General features: G+C 35.1%; 1 protein-coding gene across 1 annotated transcript in view; it reads left to right on the top strand.

Moving 5' to 3' along the window:
- Positions 1-23,958, top strand: part of ksh (transmembrane protein 167A-like protein ksh) — a 59,729-nt gene that overhangs the window by 26,676 nt on the left and 9,095 nt on the right. The window contains exon 3 of the mRNA XM_090403910.1: positions 1,037-1,071. Coding sequence (XP_090260036.1) covers positions 1,037-1,071 — 35 coding nt within the window. The remainder of the gene's footprint in view (positions 1-1,036; positions 1,072-23,958) is intronic.

The following is a 23,958-nucleotide window of genomic DNA, read 5'->3' as shown; positions in this document are numbered from 1 at the left end:
CTATATCCAAGTGTGAGCAAACAAAGTTTGCGCCTGAAAGTATCTTCAGGACTGGTACCACCTTACCCCAGTCCCGAAGATACTTTCAGGTGCAAACTTTGTTTGCTCACACTTGGATAAAGGATTAAACTAAATTTATTATACTCTAACCAAATGAAAAATAAACTTTCAACATCTTTCTCTAAATCCAGAGTAATTTATTAAAAAAAGGGTGACACACCATTTGGCAACTCCTATAGGTGGAGATGACCTGCTAATGCTTCTGCCTGGTATCTCCACTTGGGCCTGGCTCCCACTGAAGAGACCTCAATAAAGAGCGAAACTAGTCTGGGTAGTGGCCCTTCCTTTAATGCATAACATTAGACATATCCGCAAGGAGATGTGTATTGCATTATGGAAGATACTGAGATAGGAGTGTTGTTAGCTTGCTCCACCTTTGCAACGAGTTGCTCTGGTGTTGTACCACCTTACCCCAGTCCTGAAGATATTTTCAGGAGCAAACTTTGTTTGCTCACACTTGGATAAAGGATTAAACTAAATTTATTATACTTCAGGCATCTAATAAGCAGGAGAGTGGTCTCACACCAGGTGATGAAATTCATCTTTCTCCTAAAAACAATTACAAATATCCATGCCTGTGCTGCCAGGTACACTAACCACTCACCAACTGGGCTGGCCTACTTTCAAAAGTTAGAACTAAAAGAGATCTGCATGCTCCCTTTGTGAAATGAAAATGAATGACAGGATTTTGTGAAAATATATTTAACCATTTAAGTTTATATTATATGATATTAAAAGTATGTCTTCATGACATGATCTAGTCATGCCTGATGGATAGTTTACACATTAGGAATGAGGATCATGCTGAGCTTTCATCTTTGTTTCAGAATTTCGTTGTTGAGTTGCAATTGAATAGTCTTATGTATTCTACATTTAATGTAAAGGAAACACTGGCATTGTTATTTTTACATTTTGTTTTTTGTTGATTATTCAAAATATATTTTGTGATTTTTTGCTCTTGTATTGCTTCTTTCAGGATACTTGGAATATTTTGGAAATTTGCTAGAATAGGTAAGATTGAGAATTGTTACACTTAATTTTATCAACAGATTTAAATAAAAGCATGTTAATGAATACCTATGGTGAAGATTACAAGCCAAGCCATAATCAAGCATTTAGAAACCAACCACTCCAGGGGGTAGTAGGATAATACAGAACTTATGTGAAGAATTCTTTATAGCATTTAATCCTATTTCTAGCCTATTATCTGATGGTTAAAATTAATTCATTTTCCATTTAGATGGAGAAATTTATCTTACTTGTACTATTATGTCAGTATCTCTGTGTAGTTGAAATGCAGCATGTCTTTGCAAATCATTATTATCAAGCAGACAAAGATTTTAATATCAGAACATGAAATAATATATCGGTATTTGTTAGTACTTAAGTGTTATGAAACATTAGTATTCTAAACGAACTGCAAGAGCTAACCTAGAAACATTATTTCTTTGAAACAGTGTTTTCTGTTGCTTTCTCTCATCATTTAAAATATGAGTACACACCTCAGAATATGTATTGGGGATACAAAAGAAAATATAAGCCACTGTGCTAAAATTGTAATCTTGCATTTTTCCTATAGGCTGAAAATAAAAGTACCTTTCTGAGGCCTGCAGTCACAGTTTGCATAGTTATTCACATGACTTTACTGGATGCTTTATGGTCACTCCCATACCTCATAGGGTTTTTGGTGTGAAACCTTCTGCTAGAAGTGGGAGAGCAGATACACTAACCACTCGACCAACTAGGTTGGCAAAGTTTGCATGGCCCTTCCCTTTGTAGCTTTGAAGTCCAACTTACAAACTTTTATTTATATATATATATATATACACACTAAAAAAAAATCTGTGATTTTCTATTATCTGTGACTAATTTAATAGGGAATTAATATCCTCATCCCACTAATTTTTGCAGAGTCATTATCCAACATTATTCAGGTATATAGTCATGTCTCTCACTATCAGGGGCGAATATTCCGGGTATGCTAGGTGTGCGGTGCTCATCCACAAAATATAAGTATCACCGATATTATATTTTTGCATTTATTCCCGTTAAATACTCACCCAGTTGTTTGCAGGCTTTGTGCGATTCCTAAAATGGAACAATGTACTGTACTAATGCTTCATTGTCCTCTTCAAGAGGATAATAAAGCATTAGTGTTTCATGAAGAAGGCGCTTTTCCCCTCGTAAACAATGCATCTCATTCGTGATAATAGCCCGGGTGTGTTTTCAAAATGTATACACCTTTGAGCCATTCGAAAAGATGTAAAGAGGATGCAGTGTGTCAAATTCTTAGCGTTGTATTATTTTTAAACTGCCGAGAAGGCATGACTAAGTGAGCTTAAATTTTGAGCTCACTCAGCACCTAGCTGCTGTGATTGGTTATTGTCAACCAATCCAACTGAATGTTGTCACTTGTCACTATATCCTATGGCTTTATTACAAACAGCTGTTACACATGTTTTCTGGAACTGAAAATTTGAAAGTGGATGTTAGAAGAAAAATGCTAATTGTTTTTTCTTTTCCTTGTGCAGTATAGCATTTGTTGAGGTTGCAAAGTTTTTTAAAAGTACCGAGACATTTTTATTCTAGCCTTCGGAAACAACAGACAGTAAAAATATCTATTCCTGAAAAAAATAAATATTCTGTGTATTATAAGATGTTGATCTATAACAAAATACCTGCATATGTGAGATTGATAAGACAGAAGAACCACTGATACTAAAAAAAAAAAAAAAGAAGAAGAAGAATGAATTTAGGATTCCCGAAAGTGTGGATAATTCCGATAATGATCGGATGTTATATATACTGAGTCTCAGTAAATGAAATAAAATTCTTGGAAAAGAGTGAAATATACACAAACCAGTGAAATATACATAACGTGCAACAAATTTTACGAGATGATTTGCTGCTCCATCAAACCATATTTATTTTTGCAATACTCTCTCTCTCATAAGTTTTATTTTTTTTTTTTAATTATGCCATCATAAATTCACTTATTCATGTTTAGGATTTATAGTATCGTGCTATTCACTCTACTTAGCAACTTTTTATTTTCTTTGCTTTAAAACTGAAATAATTTAATTTAGAATTAATTATTAATAAATAAAAATCGACTAATTAATTAATTAGTTGATTTTTAATAAAATATGCTGGTCAATTTTTTAATATATGAAATTCTGCTAAAAACTATTAATTCTGAATACCTTTTTTTTTTCTCCAAGAATTAAAGATCATTAAAATCGATGCAAAATGAAAATAATGTATTTATAGTTTACATCGACAAATAATTACATAAAAAAAAGCTTAAAAGACGTTTATGAATGTAATTATTTGGAAAACTTGACAGCACACCCAACTGAAATGATGATGCGATGCCACTGCTAACTATAGCAAACATTGCTGTTGTGAATTCACTTACTGTAACAAACTACCATAAAGTTTCATCTTTAAGTCCCATAGCCTCAGCATCATGCCAAATGAAATTCATTATAGCAAAACCAATCACTAGTTCAGTTAGTCAACTGTACTAAAAAAACAATGAGCTCTGCATATTTCAAATTGAAAGGTAATGAAATTTTTTTCGTTCAGCAATATTCACACAACTTTTACAGTTTTCATAACTCAGAATGTTTGAAAATAAGCACTTAAGCAAGCTTGTCAAAATTCAGTCATCCTCATATAGCCACACAGTACATAGTAACCACATGTCAGCCTCAGACACTTGGCTGCAGTGTCTCTAGCATAAGTTTTTGTGAGAAGCTGCTTGTGATCACCGTCAATTTCCTGATATGTTGTCTCAAGGGATGAACAGCCTATTATTATGGTACTACATTATTAAGTTTATGTTATTACTAATCACTTATCAGCAGTTTTTCTTCAAATTAGTCTTTTACTTGTAAACACTTCAACATTATATATAACATTTCGTTCTAAGGTGCTTCTGACTGAATCACTCCACCTAGACCTTGGTCTTTCTCTGGGTATGTTTATTTGCCATCTTGGCAACAAACACCTGCCTTTGCTAACTTTTTTTTTCATTCTGTTTAAGTGACTATACTACCTTAGATTAGCCTGCTAACATTCTTGAATGTGTAAAATAATGTCTAGTTCCTTCCTAATAGTTTCATTTTTAATATGATTCTGCCATTATTTTTTTTCTCAGAACTCTCATATCCATGTCTCTAATCTTTGATAAAGTGTTTTATTTTTAACCTCTCAAATCCATAATTTCAAACTGGTTTGAACATTGTCTTGTATACTGCTAGTTTAGTGTTTTGACCAATTTTTCTCTTAATGTATATATATATATTTATTCATCTGGCTCCCCATCAGATCAGCTTTCCTTATTCTGTTGTCTGTTTCCAAATTTAATTTGTCATCTTCACTAAAAAAACTGTGCTTAATTAGTTGAAATATTTCACTTGTTTTATTTTCTTCTTTTTGCTTTAATCTTTGACTTGTTTCTCCAATACTTCAATGCAGGCAGTCTGTCCATAATTTTTTTTTTTCTCTACCAACTGGTCTTTTCATATTTGGTTTTATGTCTTTTGCTAGTTTAACTATTCTTTTTGGGTCCTTCTTATTAGTAATAATATCAATATAATGTATGTAGTAATAACAACAACATGTTGTTGTTGTTATTATTATTTGTTGTTATTATGTTGTTAGTATTACTACATTAACCTCCACAGAGTCGGTACTCATCATGGGAGACCTACTCAATCAGCAACATGTGTATCATAATGAATTTTGAAATTGTTTACGCTCCCTGCATTCACAAGGCACTCTGGCAATGCACTCCACTCAACAACAACTCTCCATGTAAGAAATCTACTCCCCATACCCTTCTTCACCACATATTTATATTTCTGGGGATAGCCTCTTCCCATCTTAACATCCACTCATTTTATAACTCTTTCTGTATTAATCCGGTAAAATCCCTTAAGTAAAATGAACATCTCTATCATACCTCTTTTCCTCCTATCCATGAAACTGTAATCCACATTCCCTCAATTGCTCTGCATAACCAACACTCTCAGCATGCTGATATCACTTTGGTCATGCATCTTTGGAACCTCTCTATTGTTCCCACAACAAAATGAAAACTAGGCGATCAAATTTGAGCACAATAGTCCATGTGCAGTGCTACTAATGCCTTGTATAGAGGCACCACCTCCTTATCGCTACATGTTATTATACCTTTTACAATTACTGCTATTGTAAAAGGTACAAAGGTATAAAAACAACACTTGCAATGTGCTCTTGGAACTTCAGTCCAATGTCTACCATCAAGATCCCAATCCCAAAGATATTTGACTCCTGTGGGAGACCAGCTTTTAATTCAATAATCATCTTCAAAATCTTTTCCTGCAATTAAGTAATGCAGTAAGATTTTAACCTTAAATCCATCTCTTTAACTAATCCGGTCCTCAGACTGTCTACTTGCTTTCTGACTGAATCTGTACTACAAGAGTACAGCTTCCAAAACTTATTTTGTTTAAAGGGATTACCAAGAATTTTAGAGTTTGGCAGAGATGCCTTCAAACTCTCTATTAAGCTATCCTCATTTAAGAAAAATTTCAATGCTTTTGTATTATTAATAATATCTTTCTTGTGTACAGCCTTTCACAAATCAGGTTTAAGACAATTACAAAATTGGAAAAAAAAAATTTTTTTTAATAAATGCAATATCTCCTCCTTGAATCTTAAAAGTATGCACTAAATTAATCATCTTACCATTAAAATATGATATAAAATATTCGCTCTGAGTTTGCACACAAGAATACACTTTCCAAAGATTTGTCCCCTCCATAGCTTTTTAGAATATTCTGAAACTAAAATTTACTGGAATTGTGCATAAGTCTGAGACTTGTCCAAGCCTTCTGAAAATGTGAAGAAAAGTCTTTCCTTTGGTATGAAACTTAGATTTTATAAGCAGCAACTAATCATCTGACTTTTTTTCAGTTTCTGATCTTTTCTGCAATTTGAAAATAAATATTCAGTATTCTCATTATGTTCACGCTGTTAGCCGAGTGGCTATGCACTTCACAACCATATGCCTGGAAAGGAGTGTCATGAGTTTGATTCTCATCGTCGATGTGAGGAGCTTAAGGATCTTTCTCAGACTTAGCGAATTCAGCCAGTCTTAGGCATGGACAGCAGGGTTTTTCGTCCCGCAAGCAAGCAAAACCAGCCCTGTGAACATACATGGATTACAGTAACAAATATAGCCCTTAGGGAATGCAACAGAGAAGTGATGAACCGGCTGCATTAATTTGTTGTAAGTCGCTCGTTAGGGGAAACTCGACCCATTCTAGAACGGATGAAAAAGGTTTTCTTTTTCTGCAAATTCTGTTAACCTTGTTCCTCTATTGTCTCTCATGCCATATCCAGAATTTTCCATTTTATATATATATATATATCATCAAATTACTGACATGTATCCTCTAAGGGTTTACAGGATATGATAGTACTACTACATGAAAAACTTGCATCATTACTAACTTCCTATCTACAATTTTCTTCCAAATTAATCTGTTACATATCAAGACTCCAACATTATCAGATATTATATTTCTGTCTTCCAAGGCACTTTTTACTGTATCAATCCCCCTATATCTTGGTCTTCTTCTGGGTCTTTTTCTTGCCAACCTGACAGAGAACACTTGTTTTGCTAATCTTTTCTCCCATTCTGTTTAGGTGACCATACCACCCTGAAATTAGCTCTGCTAACACAACTGGATGCTAACAATTCAGATGATATGCACCTTGCTAGCAGAATGCAAAGATTTGGAGGAACTTATTATGAAAGTTAAAGAAGAAAGTGCTAAATATGGCTTTAAACTTAACCTCAGAAAGACAAAAGTTATGGCAACATGTGAACGTACTGATTTTGAAGTAGATGGGAAGAAAATGGAAGTAGTTAACAATTTTGAGCTACTAGGATCCCAAATTGATAAAGATGGGTATTGTACTAAAGAAATTAGAAGATGATTACTAAGAAGGAAAGCAATGACAAATTTAAGCAAGATCTTTAAAGATAGATATTAGCCTCACAAGAAAAATTAGAATCCTGAAAGCAATGGTATTGTCTGTGGTACATTATAGATGTGAAAGTTTGACCACAAGAAGAAGTGAAAGAAAGAAGATAGATGCATTTTAATTATGGGTTTGGAGATGCTTACTAAGAATCATGGACTGCAAAGCAAAATAATAAATCAGTAATAGACAGAATAAAGCCAGATTGCTCCCTCAAAGCTATGATCAACAAGCAAAAATTGTCATATTATGCAAGCAAATGACAGTTTCTTGTTAAAGACCAAGAATTAGATGGGTGAATGGAGTTAAAGAAGCAACTGGAATGTGCCTGAAATTCTGAAAGATATGGCCAGGGACAGATCTGAATGGAGAATGTATGTTGATACAATCACTGGGAATCGAAAACGACTCAACAGAACATAACAAAGTCAAGTTCTTTCATAATACCCTTGTTTTTTAATATGATATTGCCATTGATGTTATCTGTTCACACCACTAATCTTTCTCGGGACTTTAACTGAGTTCTCAGATCCATAAGTTAAAATTGGTTTGAACACTGTCTTGTATACAGCTAATTTAGTGTTCCGACTAATTTCTCTCTTATTCCATATAAATTTATTCAGTTGACTTTCTACCATACCAGTTTTGTTGATTCTGTTGTCTCTTTTCATGTTTAATTTACCATCTTCATTGAAAATCGTGCCTAAATAGCTGAAATGTTTTATTTGATCTATGGGTTCTCCATTCACAGTGCAGTTGATATTTTCAATGCTTCTGCCTATTTTCATTGTCTTTGTCTTGTTATTGCTGACTATACCATATCTATTACAACAGTTATTCAATTTAGTCAGGGAATCTTGCAGACATGTACTGGATTTATTTAGAAGTAAAACATCATTCGCATTTCCAATTTTGATTAATACCACTTTCTTTCATAGTTAATCCATATAGATAATGAATAACAGAGGGGATAATGTACATCCTTGTCTGGCACCAGATTTAACATTAAACTATCTTCCTGTACTTCCTTCAATTCTAACTGCTGACTTACAACTCAAATAAAGACTAAGTATTGCTTCATATAATGCCCCATTGACACCATACAACTATAGTGTTGTATGGTGTCAATAGGGTTGAATAGCTTGACACGTTGTCATATGTCTTTTCCACATCTACAAAACTTAAATAACATCAATGAGACTTTTCTTATTCCTTGCCTCTTGTCTCCATGTGAATTTGTGCACATTTTTATGTTGGAACATTGTGTTAGTAATAACCATTCCATGTCCTAAGGAGAAATCCAACAGGTATTTGGTATTATTATTATTATTATTGGCTTTGCTCTTTTCTTCAAATTTTCCCAAAATATTTTTGTATGTCTGATAATCATTTCCTACTCTGCTATTTAGATCCTCAACAAGGAGCAACTTTTCCTTTTTTCATTTTGTCAGTTGCTTTCTCTAAAGCCTCAAAAAATTCCTCCACTTCTACCTTAGTAGAACCTTCTTTGGAACAGGCACAAATAAGTCTCATTGTCCAGTTCCCCATTCTGATATTTGCCCATGTCACTTTACTTGATATTGCCTGCCATTGAAGAAGATTAGCCTCGTATTTAGTGTTGAATACTATGGTTACTACTTTACTACTTCTTTTCCTTGATTGTCATTGCTTGAATCTAATATTTTGTATTTATTGCTCAGAAAGATCTCACCAGTTTTTGTCTTTTTTGTTTCAGTCACCCCTATTATGATGATCCGGTACTTATCCAATTCCTCAGCTAGCTCCATTTCTTTTCCATTCAGGCTTCTTATGTTGAAAGTACCAATCTTGAACTCTGGTGATGTTGAGTTTTAGTGTGTTTCAGGATTTGTTCCAGTAGCTGACATTTTGCTGTTTGTCTTGATTCCCTGGCATTTGGAGGCGTTGTTTAACCAGGAGATGCCCCAGCTGGAAGTTCTCCACATTCCTTTAAAGGCTATGTGGAGGTCTCCTCTCAAACCCCTAAGCACCCAATATATATATATATATTTTAAAAACAAATGTCCTGACTGACTGACTCATCAACGTTCAGCCCAAACCATTGGACTTAGAAACATGAAATTCTGGGAGTATATTCCTTTCACTATCTAGGGATTTTTAGGAATTCGACACCCAAAGGTGTGAAAAGGGATAAAATGTGTTTTTGCAGATTCCTCAATATCTCTTAGGCCTGATGAGATATTGACTTGGTTTTTGCTTACAAAGGTTAATATTTTTTTTTTTTTTTTTTTTTTTTTTTTTTTTTTTTTTTTTTTTTGCTATCGGTGTCTTTTGAAAATCTTTAAAAAGTGTTTTAACAGTTTTTAAAATTTCACCCCTAAAGGGTAAAAAAGGGATATTTATTTTATTTGAAAGAGGCATTTCTCCAGTGGTCCCCTAACAGTTTTTTGTAGGCTTATCTATATGTTTATAAAAATGAAACAACACAGCGAAGAAATTTAAAAAACAACAACAATAAAACTGACTTCAAAAAAGGGGGGGGATGCACTTAAAAGTGAAAAATAATCCTTTCTTAAATATAAGAATTTAAATTTTTTGCAGTCTGCGCCAAATTTAACATAAACAAATTTTGAGTCATACAGATCAAGAATGATTTTGATTAGATTGAAAGCTAAGGAAGAAGGGATATACATAAAATTATCTAGATCTATGCACCAGACCATTCACATGATGATGAAGAAATAGATGTTCTATCACAAACTACAAGACCTCATAAACAAAACTAATAGAAAAGATATCTTAACAGTCATGGGAGATTTCAACTTCAAAATAGGGAAATACTCACCAGATATGAAGGGGGTCATGGGCAAATCAGAATAGATGAAAGAAATAACAGAGGAGAAAAATTACTTCAATTCTGAAAATAAAATAATTATTCATTTCAACACCCAATTGTACCATGGGCCTTCCCATAAATATACTTGGACATCACTGGATGGAATTACCAAAAATTGTATTGACTACATTTTAATAAGAAACAAATGGAAAGCTTATGTTCAGAATGTCAAAGCCCTAAAAAAAAAGCCTGATTTTGACTCTGACCATGATGTCATCTCAGCAAAGATTAAATTAAAATTTAAAAATAACATTTCATAAGTAAAAAGACGGTATATCTTCAAGATCCTTGCGTTTAGCCTAGTGGCTATTTGCTTCGCAACCATGTGCCTGGGAAAGGAGTGTCCTGGGTTTGATTCTTGTTGCCTACATGAGGAGCTTAAGGGTCTTTCTCAGATATAGCCAGTCTTGGGGATGGACAGCAGGGTTTTCCCTCCCACAAGTAGGCAAACCGGCCCTGTGAACACATGAGATAAAGCCATAGGATATACCGGGAGGCATAGGGCTAGTCACCTTATCCTCAGGACGGGTACGACTTAGAAGAGTTCAAGTCAGTTCTGTAACAGGCTAGTAGGCCTAATACATAGTAAGGAGAATAACATTCCAAAGACCAACTGTAACTTAATAGATATATGCAAAATAAACGAAGCACATATAAATAAATTATATGAGAATACAATAGAAACAGAAGTGCAAAACATACCCTTTGCTAACATAGAAACTGCATGGAACCAGGGAAGAACAATAGTCAAAAACACAGCTATCAAGATTCTAGGCACAGTCATCAAACCAAATAACAATTGCATCACCCCTGAAATCTTAAACTCCTAGAAAAAAAAAAGAGAGGCTAAAAAACACGTTAAATCAGAATAATTCTGAAGAAACCAGACAACACAAAACAACAACAAAAGGCTAAAAGTAAAATCGACAATGTGCAAAGCAGCAAAGGAATCATGGTTAGAAGAAAAAGTAAAACAATATGAAGAAGCAAATAAAAAGCATGACACTGAAACTGTTTACAAAATAATAAAAGATCTAACCAAAGAATATAATAACATCACTTTAAAAATGAAAGATTCTAATAATATGGAAACCGGTGCAATCCAAGATATACAAAAAATATGGAAATAATACTACCAAACATCATTTCAAAGAAATCAAACATGGGATTCATCAAATAGCGAATAAAAAGAAAGAGCATCTGCTATCCTAAAAGATGAATTACTTAAAGCAATAAACCAAATGAAAACATCCAACACTCCTGGAATTGACCAAATTCCTGCTGAACTCTGGAAACATGGAGGCCAGGGAACCATAAAATATTTATTGAAACTTTTTAACCAAATTTTATTCTCAGGAGAAATACCTAAGGATTGAAAAACTGTGATCATAATACCCATCCATAAAGAAAAAAAGGTGATAAACAAAAATGTGAAAACTATTGCCTTATCACCCTTTTAAATCATAGCTATTAATTCGAATTATACAAAACCGCACGCATAAATTAATGGAAGAAATCATCTAAGTGGAACAAGCTAGTTTCAGACCCACAAGATCTACAATTGATCAAATCTTCAAAAGCAGAAATGTGCTGGGAACACAATCTACCATTGTACTGCAGCTTCATTAAAAAAAAGCCTTTGATTCCATAGACAGAGACAAACTGATCAACATTTTAAACTTTAATTCAATAGATTCCGAATTGTTGACCTTCATTTCAAACTTTTACAAAGACACAAAAGCACTCATCAAATATAATAACATAAGCACAGAAGAAATTAAGATAGAAAAAGGAGTCATGCAAGGGTGCCCACTCTCACTGCACTTTTCAACATATACCTAGAGGAAATATGCGAAGAAATCTCCACAGAACCAGGGATAAATATAAATGGAAGAAACATCAACCAGATCGAATACGCAGGTGATGTAGTAATCCTGGCAGTATCCAAGCTACAATTAGAAAAAAACACTCCAGCTTTTAAATGAAGCATGTAAAAACTTTTGAATGAAGATCAACAGCAGTAAGACCAAAATAATGAAAATAGAAAGAGAAGTTGAAAACATCTCAATAACCCTGGAGAACCAAACCCTAGAACAAGTAAAATCCTTTGTCTACTTTTAGGAAGCACCATTACACATAATTTAGACTGCACTGAAACAGTAAAACACAGAATTAACATTGGATGGTCGAACATGAATAAATTAAACAAAATCTTCTTCTACAGCTTTTCCCACTTAAGTAGGGTCGCTGTTTGTGGTGAGTCTCCTCCACAACCTCCTGTCTTGGGCTGTAGCCACATCCAAGTTCTTCATCTTCAAGTCCTCCTCCACCATCTCCCTCCATCTCTTCTTTGGCCGTCCGCACTTCCTCTTCGCCTGCACATCCATCTGCATGACCTTCCCACATACTCTTCCTCCCTCTTCATCACATAACCAAACCATCTCAACCTTGTCTCCTGTATCTTTGCTCCTAAGTTCATAACTTTCACCATTCCCCTTACATAATCATTTCTCAGACAATCCTTTCTGGTCACACCGCACATCCACCTAAGCATTCTCATCATCCATCCTGCTGATGTTATTTTTCCTCAGAGCCACAATTTCCATAGCATATGTCATAGCTGATCTCACTACTGTCCTGTAGATTTTGCCTTTAAGATTGGTCGGTACCCTCTTATCGCATAGCACTCCAGCCATCTCTCTCCAGTTCCTCCATCCTGCTTGTATCCTGCATCCCACTTCTCAGCCTCACCGTCCTCTTTCATTGTTGAACCTAAGTATCTAAAGTCACTGACCTTCCTGATGTCATTTCCTTCCAGCTCTAGAACTGTCTCCTGGCTGCCATCCACTTTGCAACACATATACTCTGTCTTACCTCTGCTCATACCTCTCTCTTCCAGTACTTTCCTCCAACACAGTATTAAACAGGAACGGACTTAATGCTGACCCTTGATGCAAGCCAACTGTCACTGGAAAACTTTCTGTCTCTCCCAGGCAGGTTCAAACTCTTGTCTTCACATTTCTGTACATCTCCTGCACCAACCTGACATATTTCTCTGGTACCTTTTTCTCCCTCAAACACCTCCAGACTTCTTGCCTTGGCACTCTATCATAAGCTTTCTCCAGATCAATAAAAACCTGATGTAGCTCCTCGAAACTTTTCCATCATCAAATGATGGAAAAGTTTCGAGGAGCTACATCAAACTTTTCCATCATCGACAAATGATGGAAAAGTTTCGATGAAACTTTTCCATCATTTGTCGTAACCCAAAGATAGCATCTGTCGTCAATCGAACAGACATGAAGCCAAATTGCTCCTTTGCAATCTCCAACTCGTTCCTCGGTCTTCCATCAAGAACCCTCTCTAGGATCTTCATTGTGTGAGACATCTACTTTATCCCTCTGTAATTCTTACAGTCTTAGGCATCCCCTTTACTCTTGTAGATGGGAACATGAGTAGTTTCCCTCCATTCCTCAGGTATATTTCCCTCATTTGGCTCCCCATCTTCTCTGTGAGTCCTTGCATTTTATTCATTCAAAAGCCCTTCAAAGTTTATTCTCCATCTGTTTCTTATATCCACATCCTTCCTCCAGAGTCTGATCTGCCTCACATATACGATGTCCTTTGATGCCTTATTTCTACATTTTGCCAATCGATAAATCTTTCACTATCCTTCCTTTGTTTCTAATTGATCATAAAGGTCTTTTGGCTTCTCGCTTTTTCTCTCTGTTCTCTTCCACTCTTGACTTGTCCCACTTCTGCTTTCCTTCCTCTTAACCGTCACTGCATCTTGTACATTATTATTCCACCACCAACCCTCCTTCTACTCTCTAATCTTTCAGGATGTTTCACCGAGCACCTCAGTTGCACAGCTTAGAATTACTTTGGAATTATGTCTCCACCAATCTTGTACACTTTCTAGTCCATCTGAAATCCTCTCTAACACCTTCTCCCTAAAACGATTCCTCACACGCTCTTCTTTTAAGCAAAACAACTTAATTGTCTTCCTCCCATGGCTTCCGAAGGTTCTTATCTTCAACCTTATTTCAACGTCTGCGCACAGAAGCCAGTGTTTCTGTGCCACCTGATCTGTTGGGATTACCTTACAATGTTACTGCCTTAAGATGTTTTCTTCTAGTCAAAATGTAGTCAATCTGTGAACTATTGTGCCACTTTTGAATGTTATCAAATGCTCTTCCCTCTCACTGAAAAAAGAGTTCACAATTGCCAGTCCAAAATCCTCTCTCCTTCCTGGTTCATCATTTCCACTCCATGGCCACCATGCACCCTTTCACAGTCCTTATTCTGTCTCTCTATGTGTCCGTTTCAGTCTCCTCCGACAATCACCATCTCATTTTCTTCCAGTTCCCTCGTTTCTTCATCTAGCACGTTCCAGAATTCATCCTTCTCTTCTGCTGTACAGCCAACTTGTGGGGCATATACACATAACACGACCAGTTGCTCTTCTCCAAGACCCAGTTTCATTTGCTTGATGCTGTCGTTCCTCCTACCCACTTCCAGTACTTTGTCCTTCATTTTGCTACACACCACAATTCTGACACCATTTTTTTCCTCTTTATTCGCTCCAGAGTAGAAAAATTTATACCCATCTCCTAGTTCCTTTGCCTTTTCCCTCTTCCACCTTGTCTCCTGCACACATAAAATGTCCAACTTCCTCTTCCTTATCACGTCTGCCACCTCGTCTCCTGCACACATAAAATGTCCAACTTCCTCTTCCTTATCACGTCTGCCACCTCTCTTCCCCTTCCAGTCATGCTTCCAACATTCAACATTCCCACTTGCAACATTCTTTCCACCTGCTCGGCTCGCTTCTTTAACCGCACCCGCCCTTGATGCTGTAGCCCTCATCCACTTCTCGCAGTTGTAGGGCAATGTGGCTGCTTGTTGCTTAAGGGGTATGCCCTTAAGCATCACTTTCTTTTAGACTCATTTGATCATAGTTAGTGCTGGCAGTGATGTTTTATGACCGGATGCCCTTCCTGATGTCAACCCTTGCCATTTATCTGGGCTTGGGACCACCACCTATTGGGGCTAGCCTGCCCCTTCAGTGGCTGCAATAGGCGAAATGACATAACAAGATATGAAAGATTCACTCCTAGCCCTCGAATACTCGAATAGCATTGGGGGTAAGGAGCAAGAAGAGAAGAAAGAAGGGGAGAGGACCAGTCTACAGATAATATAACAGATGTACATTACATGAAGTAAGGCATGGTCCAGTATCAGGTACCTCAGGTTTGCCATGCCCATACTCACTAAAGTGAGCCCATGAGGAGAAATTAAACAAAATATGGAACAATAACAAACTCTTGAAACATCTTAAAATCAAACTGTTGAAAGCCATGATTATCCCTATAGCAACGTATGGAAGTGAGTCATGGCAACTAACTAAGAAGGAACTATTCAAAATAAGTACATTCGAAGGGAAGTGCCTAAGAAAAATAAACAAAACACACTTGACTGAACATAAAACTACAGAACAAGTAAAGCAGGATTTCAACTACCAGGACAACTTCACAGACATTATTCTTCAACAACAGCTCTGATGGTTCGGCCATATCCAGAGAATGCCTCCTCACTCATGGCAAAGATGATATAACTTCTCATCACTTTCCTTAACATCCCATAATGCAAAGCACAAACATCATGCTAAATAGAACAACAGGAAAACAGTGCCCACCCATAAGACTGAGGAACAGTTGCCCCTGATCCTTACAAGAAAGGGGCGAATTCCCCAACTTCATTTGTTCGAGAAGACTAGACATAGAACCATTTGGAGACAGATTGTACAACAGGAACCCAAATGGTCACCAGATGGATGAGATGAAGAAGAAATTAACTCGATACAAAGTATAGTTCATGATGTATACATACTTATACTAACAAAAAAAGTATGTGTATTGGAAATTACGTATTATTATTATTACTTCATACATTCAATAATAAGAAATATGCTTATTTTTTGATGAAAGTACACATACGTTATTTTCTGTAGTTACACTCATATCCACTGAGTGATGAGGAGACATGATTATGTGTATTGAAAGTTATGTATCATTACTTCATATATTCCTTAGTAATAAGGAATATGTTTATTCTTGATGAAAGTACATGTACCTTATTTTATATAGTTACACCTGTATCTGCAAGGGGGCGAGTAAACATGTAGCAGCTTGTTAGGAGCATGAGTGACAGAACTCTTGCAAGAAGAGTTGTGACTTGTGTTAATAAGTATGAGTGGCTGAGGGCTAAATCTGTGGATGCATATGAGTATTCTGTGAATAATTATTTGTTCTTAGGACTACTTTGTGTATCAGTTATTTTTTGATATTTCTGAATCAGTTCTTTTCAGAACTTTTAGTAATAAATTAAAGATACCAAGAAATTATATATACTTGGTTTAATCCATTTTCCAAGTGTAAGCAAACAAAGTTTGTGTGCCTGAAGTATCTTTTAGGACTGGGGCAACTCGTGGCAAAGATGGTATAACTTCTCATCACTTGCTTTAGTATCCCATAATGCAAAGCACATCTCCTTGCAGATGTATAATGCTATGCATTAAGGGAAAGGTCTGCCCAGACCGGTTTCGACCTTTATGGAGGTCTCACCAGTGGGAGCCAGACCCAGAGGTGGTGATAATAAGGTGGAAGTAACGGAGAAGTCATATTTTCCTATTTGAGATGGTTGTTGAAAGTTTTTCAATTGGTTATATTATAAATTAAAGATACCAAGAACTTACATACTTGGGTTAATCCATTTTCCAGAGTATTTTAATAATAAGGTGACACCCTTTGGCAACTCAAATAGGAAAATATGACTTCTCCATTACTTCCATCTTAGTATCACCACCTCTGGGTCTGGTTCCTTATGAGCCAGACCCAGACTGATGAGACCTTAATAGCATCTCCTTTCTGCATTGCCTCATTAAATGTATGAGGATTCCATAGGCAAATTAAACAAGAAACTATATGGAAACTTATGCTAAGCTATAATATCAGGTTTTTGTTTCTCCAAGAAACATACTTCTGCAGATATAAAAAGCTTAACTGATAGATATCCGCTTCTTTCTTATTGGAGCTTTGGAAGATTTAACAGGGCTGGAGTAGGAGTTCTTATTCTTTCTCCCCCCCCCCCCCTCCTTGGGTCATTCTGTAATATCCAAAGGGATGCAGAAGGGAGATTCTTAACAATAGATTGGAAATATTGTGGGTCTGTAATAAGGTGTATATTTATGCTCCATCCAGTGGAACAGTTAGATGAAAATTCTTCCAGGAATTGGAGCCATATTTATATGGTGCCCACTATATCATAGCAATTGGAGACTGGAATTGTATTGAAAACCCCACATTAGACAAAATAAGAGGACACCCCAGGAGTGGAAAAGTGGGATATGCACAATTAAAAACATGTCTTGACAATGCTCAACTAGTAGACATATGGAGGATTTTCAGTCCTAATCTCCAGGCATACACATACATGAATCAAGATATTGGTACTCATATTGATCGAATATCTCTTCTTCCCTTATAAATAGAATAATTCAGATAAAACATCTTGACATCAACATGTCAGATCATAATCCAGTTATACTTAAGTTCCACTGCATGGAAAAAAGTAGAGATCTCTTCTGGACCATGGAGACTTCCACCAAATTTTCCGTTGATCTTTTCAACTAAATTCCAGATCCTCTTATTCCATTATTCCAATTCAAACCCTCTGAAATGGAATAATGTTACCTGGAATTGGGATATGTGGTTAAAATTCAAACAAACAATAAAGTAGAATATGATGGAATGGGGAAAGGAACAGGCTTTCCTCAAAAGGAAAAAGTTGAAAGATCTGTATAAAGAGAGAAGCTGGTTTGTAACAAACCAACGCAATGGTATAGAACAGGGGTGTTCAACCCGACGATCACGGAGCGATTTTTGGTCAATCTCTTGTGTATTCCTCCTTACTTACAAATTTAATTAAAACTGAAAACATAATATTTTATTTATCATTATTTTGTATTATTTTTAATTCGCTTTAAGTGTTATTGCTATTGTTTATTTATTTTTCGTTGAAATTGTCAAATCAGTAATTTTCTTATAAGTCTGGGTAAATGAATTAATTTGGATCAGTGGAAGTCAAACAGCAAGCCGAGTGAATACAATTATAAGCAAAGTGTAAAAACTCGATTGTAGCTTAAATATTAAATATTCCAAAGCACATTACATCGATTTTTTACTTAGGTTAAGTTCCATGTGAATATTCTAAAAAAATAAACTTTGTCTCGGTATAGTTTGTATTAAATGTTTTTGTAAATAACTCTTTTGAAGCTAACTGTATATACTGCTTTAATAAGAATATGTTAGAGTGTTAAAAACAAAAGCAATGTTTTTGTTGCCGAAGCTGTACATGGCGGCATTAGAAAGATTGTTATTGAAACTTGTATTTATGAGAAAGGCTTGCAGACTCTAAGTGTAAACATCTCCAAAGTCAGTCAGAAAGAGTTCAAACAACTTTCCGATGGCTGGCAACTTACAATCAAAAGAAAGCGGAGGAGAACAAAAGGCATGCCGAACTTGAAACTTAAGATGAAAGACTCATACCGATTCTTTGGGGGTTGCCAAACTTCATGCGAGGTCTCAGATGAGGCCTAATAAAAAGGGACTGAAGCAAGCAGAAGGGGTCCCAGTTCCATAATTGCTGTCAGAGAGGATGCCACCAGTGTGTTGCGTTTTCATTACAATTTGATGAATCAAACGACTTCACTGATATTGCTCAGTTAATGGTATTTATTCGCATGGTATTTCAAGATTATTCAAGTAAAGAAGAACTTTTGAAAATTATACCATTATTGGGAAGGACTAGGGGAGAAGACATTTTTTCGGCATTTGATGAATTTGTGAAGCAACACAAACTTCTGCTTTTTAAACTTGTGTCTATTACTACTGATGGTGCTCTTGCAATGATAGGTAATAAATCAGGCTTCATTCCATTATGTAAAAACAATGACAAATATCCAGATTTTTTAACATACCACTGTATTATTCACCAACAAGTACTGTGTAGTAGAAGATTAAACACAAAAGATGTTTTGAATATTACGTTTAAAATTATAAATTCTGTTCGAGGAAAAGCCCTGCAACAGCAGTTATTTAAATTACAGGCAGATAATGATAGGGAACGTCTGTTGTACAATAATGTTCGCTGGCTCAGCATTTTACGATATTAAAAATTTTTTAATATAAAAATATAAAATTTTTTATATTGTTTCACGATATAAAAATTTTTCTTGATGAAAAAGGAGATATTTATTCACAAGTGAGTGATAAAAGATAGTTGTTACACTTATCAATTTTATTAGATTTCTGTACGAAATTAAGCAATTTAAAATTAGAGTTACAAGGTAGAGACAAAAATTTAATTGGCATATTAAGTTCAATAAAAACTTTCCAACAGTACTTACTTTTATTAAAGAAAAATATAAATGACTGGGAATTTAGACATCTCCCATATTTATTAAAATTTTTTGAACAAAATCAAGAAATGCTTCGCTATGATTTAAAAGAATTTATTCGTGAAATAGAATTAGTTGAGGAAGAAAAATTCAAGATTTAAAGATTTTAATAAAAAACTGAAATGATTGTATCTTTTATCAATGATCCATTTCAAGAAAATTTGAACATCACAGAAATTTCAAATAAAATTAGTGGGCTGTTTGGTATAAACTAAGCTGAAGTAGAACTTGAGATAATAAACATTCAGAATAGTTTACATTTAAAATCAATAAACATTTGGAAGTATGCACATGAAAAATTGCCAATATTAACTGATATTGCGCGAAAAATTCTGTCGTGTTTCGGATCGACATACTTGTCAGAATTCACTTTTTCAAATATGACCGTCATAAAACTCGATTAAGAAACCAAATTACTAATGATCATTTGGATGATTGTCTGCGATTGGCCACTTCTTCATATCAACTTGACTATGAAAATATTGCGAAGTCCAAACAATGCCAAATTTCACTTTTTTTTTTTTTTTTTTTTTTTTTATCAACCAGCATTTCCTGTAACTTATGAGTTTGTAATCAATCTGTTGTTTTTTCTAACTTTGGTTTTCCAAAATAGAGAAATAAATATTTTATTCCAATATATATATATTTGTTGTATTAAAATAATTACAAGTGATAAATAAATTTTTAAATACACAAAGTTTTTAGTTGTGTATTTTTTTTAGTTGTTTATTTGTGCGTAATCAGATATCAGGTTGGGGGATGATCTATATAAGAGAGTAGATCACCGAATAACTTTGTATAGAAAAGTAGCTCGCGTAGTAAAAAAGTTGAACACCACTGGAATAGAATGTAGCAACATCATTAGAAACATTAACATAGAGATAGAACTGAAAAGGCAGAAACAAGTAGAAGAAAGAAATTTTAAGAAAAGAATACAACAGCACTTAGAAGGTAGCCCTTCAGCTGCATTCTTCAATAGACAATTTACAAAATTTCGCAAAGAAAGGACTATCACTCAAATCTGTGTTGATGGAGAAGATTTGTCCACCACTAAAGACATCCTTGACTCCTTTCAAAAACACTACAAAAATCTGTTTGAAGACAATAGTACGGTTGGAAATTATAACTCTTGGAACATTAATGGCTTTCCTGTTCATGTCCAAGATGGACTTGACAGCCCCATTACAGCATCTGAAGTTACCACAGCTTATAAAGAATGCCAGACAAGAAAATCCCCAGCGCCTGATGGTCTGGGGATAGAACTTTATCGTTGAGGCCTGGGATTTTATTCTTCCCATTCTAGTTACACTATTTAATTCCTTTCTCACATCAGAACACATACCAAGTGAATTTGTAGCAAGCCATGCTATCCTCATTCCTAAACCTAATAGAAATCACACCTTAATCAGCAGCTGGAGACCTATTTCTCTATCTAATACTGACTACAAGATATTTTTCCACATTATCAATAACAGGCCCAAAATGGGAATGAAATATATAATTAAAAGCATACAGGTGTATGGAGTACAAGGTCGAGCAGTAGAATTTAATCTATTTCTGCTACGTGATCTAATTCGCTTAGTTAACAAGAAAAAGCAGTTGATGGCAGTGCTATCAGTAGACCTTACTCAAGCATTCGATAATGTCCAGCATCCCTTTCTATTCCCTATCCTCCAGCAAATTGGTGTATGTAAAAAACTGGTATCTGTTATCAAAGGAGCCTATGCCAATTTAACCACCTGCCTTCTAGTTAACGGGTTCCTGTCAGACCCAGTAAAAATTCAAAAAGCAGTCAAGCAAGGTTGCCCCCTCAGTTCACTGCTCTTTGCATTGGTTCTTGAACCTTTCTTACAACAAGTCAACAATACACATGATGTCAAAACTGACTAACAATTCAGAATCTGTAATTTTAATATCCTTGATTTTATCAAGAAAATCTGAGTTTTTTTATATGGGATCTGGAATGAATAGTGAGAGTACTTAAGGAATGTGATAATACTTTTGCAATCCGATAAGTTGGAGAATTGATGCAATTCACGATAGGTCTGCAGGACAGCCTTCTTTTTGGATTTTAGGGAGTCCATATAGACGAGGAGTTCTAAAGTAGGTGCGTATTTTATCCATGTAGTTAGGATCCTAACTGATAACATCATCAAGTAATTTATTTAGTTGTTTAATTTGTGAATTAGTAGGATTACATGTGATCTCCCTAAAATCCATAAAGAAGGCTGTCCTGTATGACCTATTGTGAATTGCATCGATTCTCCAACTTATCGGATTGCAAAAATATTATCATGTTCCTTAAGTGCTCTCACTGGTCATTCCAGATCCTATATAAAAAACTCAACAGATTTTCTTGATAAAATCAAGGATATTAAAATTACCGATTCTGAATTGTTAGTCAGTTTTGACATCATTTCTCTGTTCACCAATATCCCATTAACCGATACAGTCAATTCTTTATATGAAGATTACCCTCCAGATATTGCAAGGATATTTGAATATGTCATCCACTCAGTTGGAAAAACAAAATCTACAAACCAGTTGAAGGTATTGCCATGGGTAGTCCTCTGTCTCCACCTTTGGCAAACTACTATTTGAAACAATTCGAAGATACTATGTTCTCATCCATTCATCCTCAACCATCTCTTTGGTACCGTTACGTCGATGATGTTTTTGCTGTTTGGCCACACACTGAAGATGAACTTTCCACTTTTCTACAGGATAAATAACCTTCACCCACGCATCCGATTCACTATGGAAAAAGAAAACTCTGGTACTTTACCATTTTTGGACATCTTCCTTACTAGAATGTCTTCTGGTACCTTATCTACAAGCATCATTCGAAAACCCACATTTACTGGCAGATACATTCACAAAAAGTCTGCGCTCCACACGTGCATCTCAAAAATTTGCATTCATAAATCTCTAATTCATAGAGCACAAAGTTTGCTCTTCCCCAATAATCTTACAACAAGAGCTTTCCATCATTAAAAAGTTAATGGAATCGAATGATTACAACTCCAATCAAATCCAACAGATACTTGACTCTTATGTTCCAATACCTACAGTTTCTTCAACAGTCTGCAGAGTTCCTATTCTGTACATTCCAGGAATCTCAGAACCTATAGGTAGAATTCTGAAAAAGTATCAATTGATTCCAGCACATATTCCTGTCAATAAAATTTTTTCTTTATTACCTTCTACAAAGGATAAACTGTCTTCTCTATCTTTGGCTGGCATTTACCAAATACCTTGCGAATGCGATGTCTCTTATTTTGGACAAACTGGCTGTTCTTTGGAAAAAAGAATAAAAGAACATCAATATTATATTGATTATAACAAACCTCTGAAGTCTGGTCTGGTGCAGCACAGTATTGACTCTACTCATAGTATCCAGTGGGATAAAGTTGTCCTCCATAGATGTAGATAGATTCAAATATGAATGCTTATTCAAAGGAAGTTGTGAAACTATCTTACACCGACCGAATTTAAATAGAAATTACCGTCTGTCTCTCTCAAAGATCTGGGAGACTTTTATCTTATGTAAAAACCATTTATCTTAATAGATTAAATTTGTTAATTTCTATTATTTCCTAGCATGCGGTAACAATTGTATTTTAATAGGTGATCATCCACCGAACGCTTTGCTTGTATTCCATTTCTATTACTGTAACAGACACTGAAGATGTACTATTAATTTTACTACGAAATATTTGTCCTTTTCTTAATAATTAAAGATATCACTGTGGTTTTTTACGCGTTTCTTTATTAATTAATTTACTATGCCACAGGTTCCTCTTAAAATCAGATTCTGCTATTTAAGCAATACAGCTTCAAAAATCCATAAAATATTGGAAACTAATCACACATGTGCAGACCTTCTCTGGTACTACTTGGGTTTTCATCTTTCCCTGTTTGGAGTTAATGATTATAAAAGTCCAAAAGCTGAGATTGTTCCTGAATACTACAACATTGTGTTTAACTCTGAGATTGCTAAAACACTTTCTGGAATTGACTTTCTTTCCATTAAAGAAAGTAAAATTTGGTATAAAAAATTTTTAATCTCTTTCACCACAAAGTTCCACAGTTGGGTACTGACAAGAATATTTTGTTTCATAACTTGAAGTTCCAAGGGTACCTTAACAGGAAGGATCTTACTTGGAGAATTGCATTCCAGTCAATGCCATCAAATGGAGATACTTTAACATCGGAGATCAATTCTGTGACATCTGTTACCAATTAGAAACAGTAGAACGTGCATTCTACAGCTGCCCTCTTGTTCTGCGTATTTGGAACAGATTATGTAATGTGTTGGGCATGCCACTAATTACAATAGAACAGGTTAATTTTTTACAATACCCACCACCTGTCAGCAATGGGAAGAGAATTTTGATTTTTATAATTAATGAATTAAAATACCATTTATGGAAGATTACAAAAAAACGTGGATATGAAAACCAGC

The sequence above is a fragment of the Typopeltis vanoorti genome, chromosome 14, assembly GCF_054136105.1.
Source record: "Typopeltis vanoorti isolate ZY-2024b chromosome 14, IOZ_Tvanoo_1.0, whole genome shotgun sequence".
Taxonomy (NCBI): domain Eukaryota; kingdom Metazoa; phylum Arthropoda; class Arachnida; order Uropygi; family Thelyphonidae; genus Typopeltis; species Typopeltis vanoorti.
This window is presented reverse-complemented; position numbering and strand designations above follow the sequence as displayed.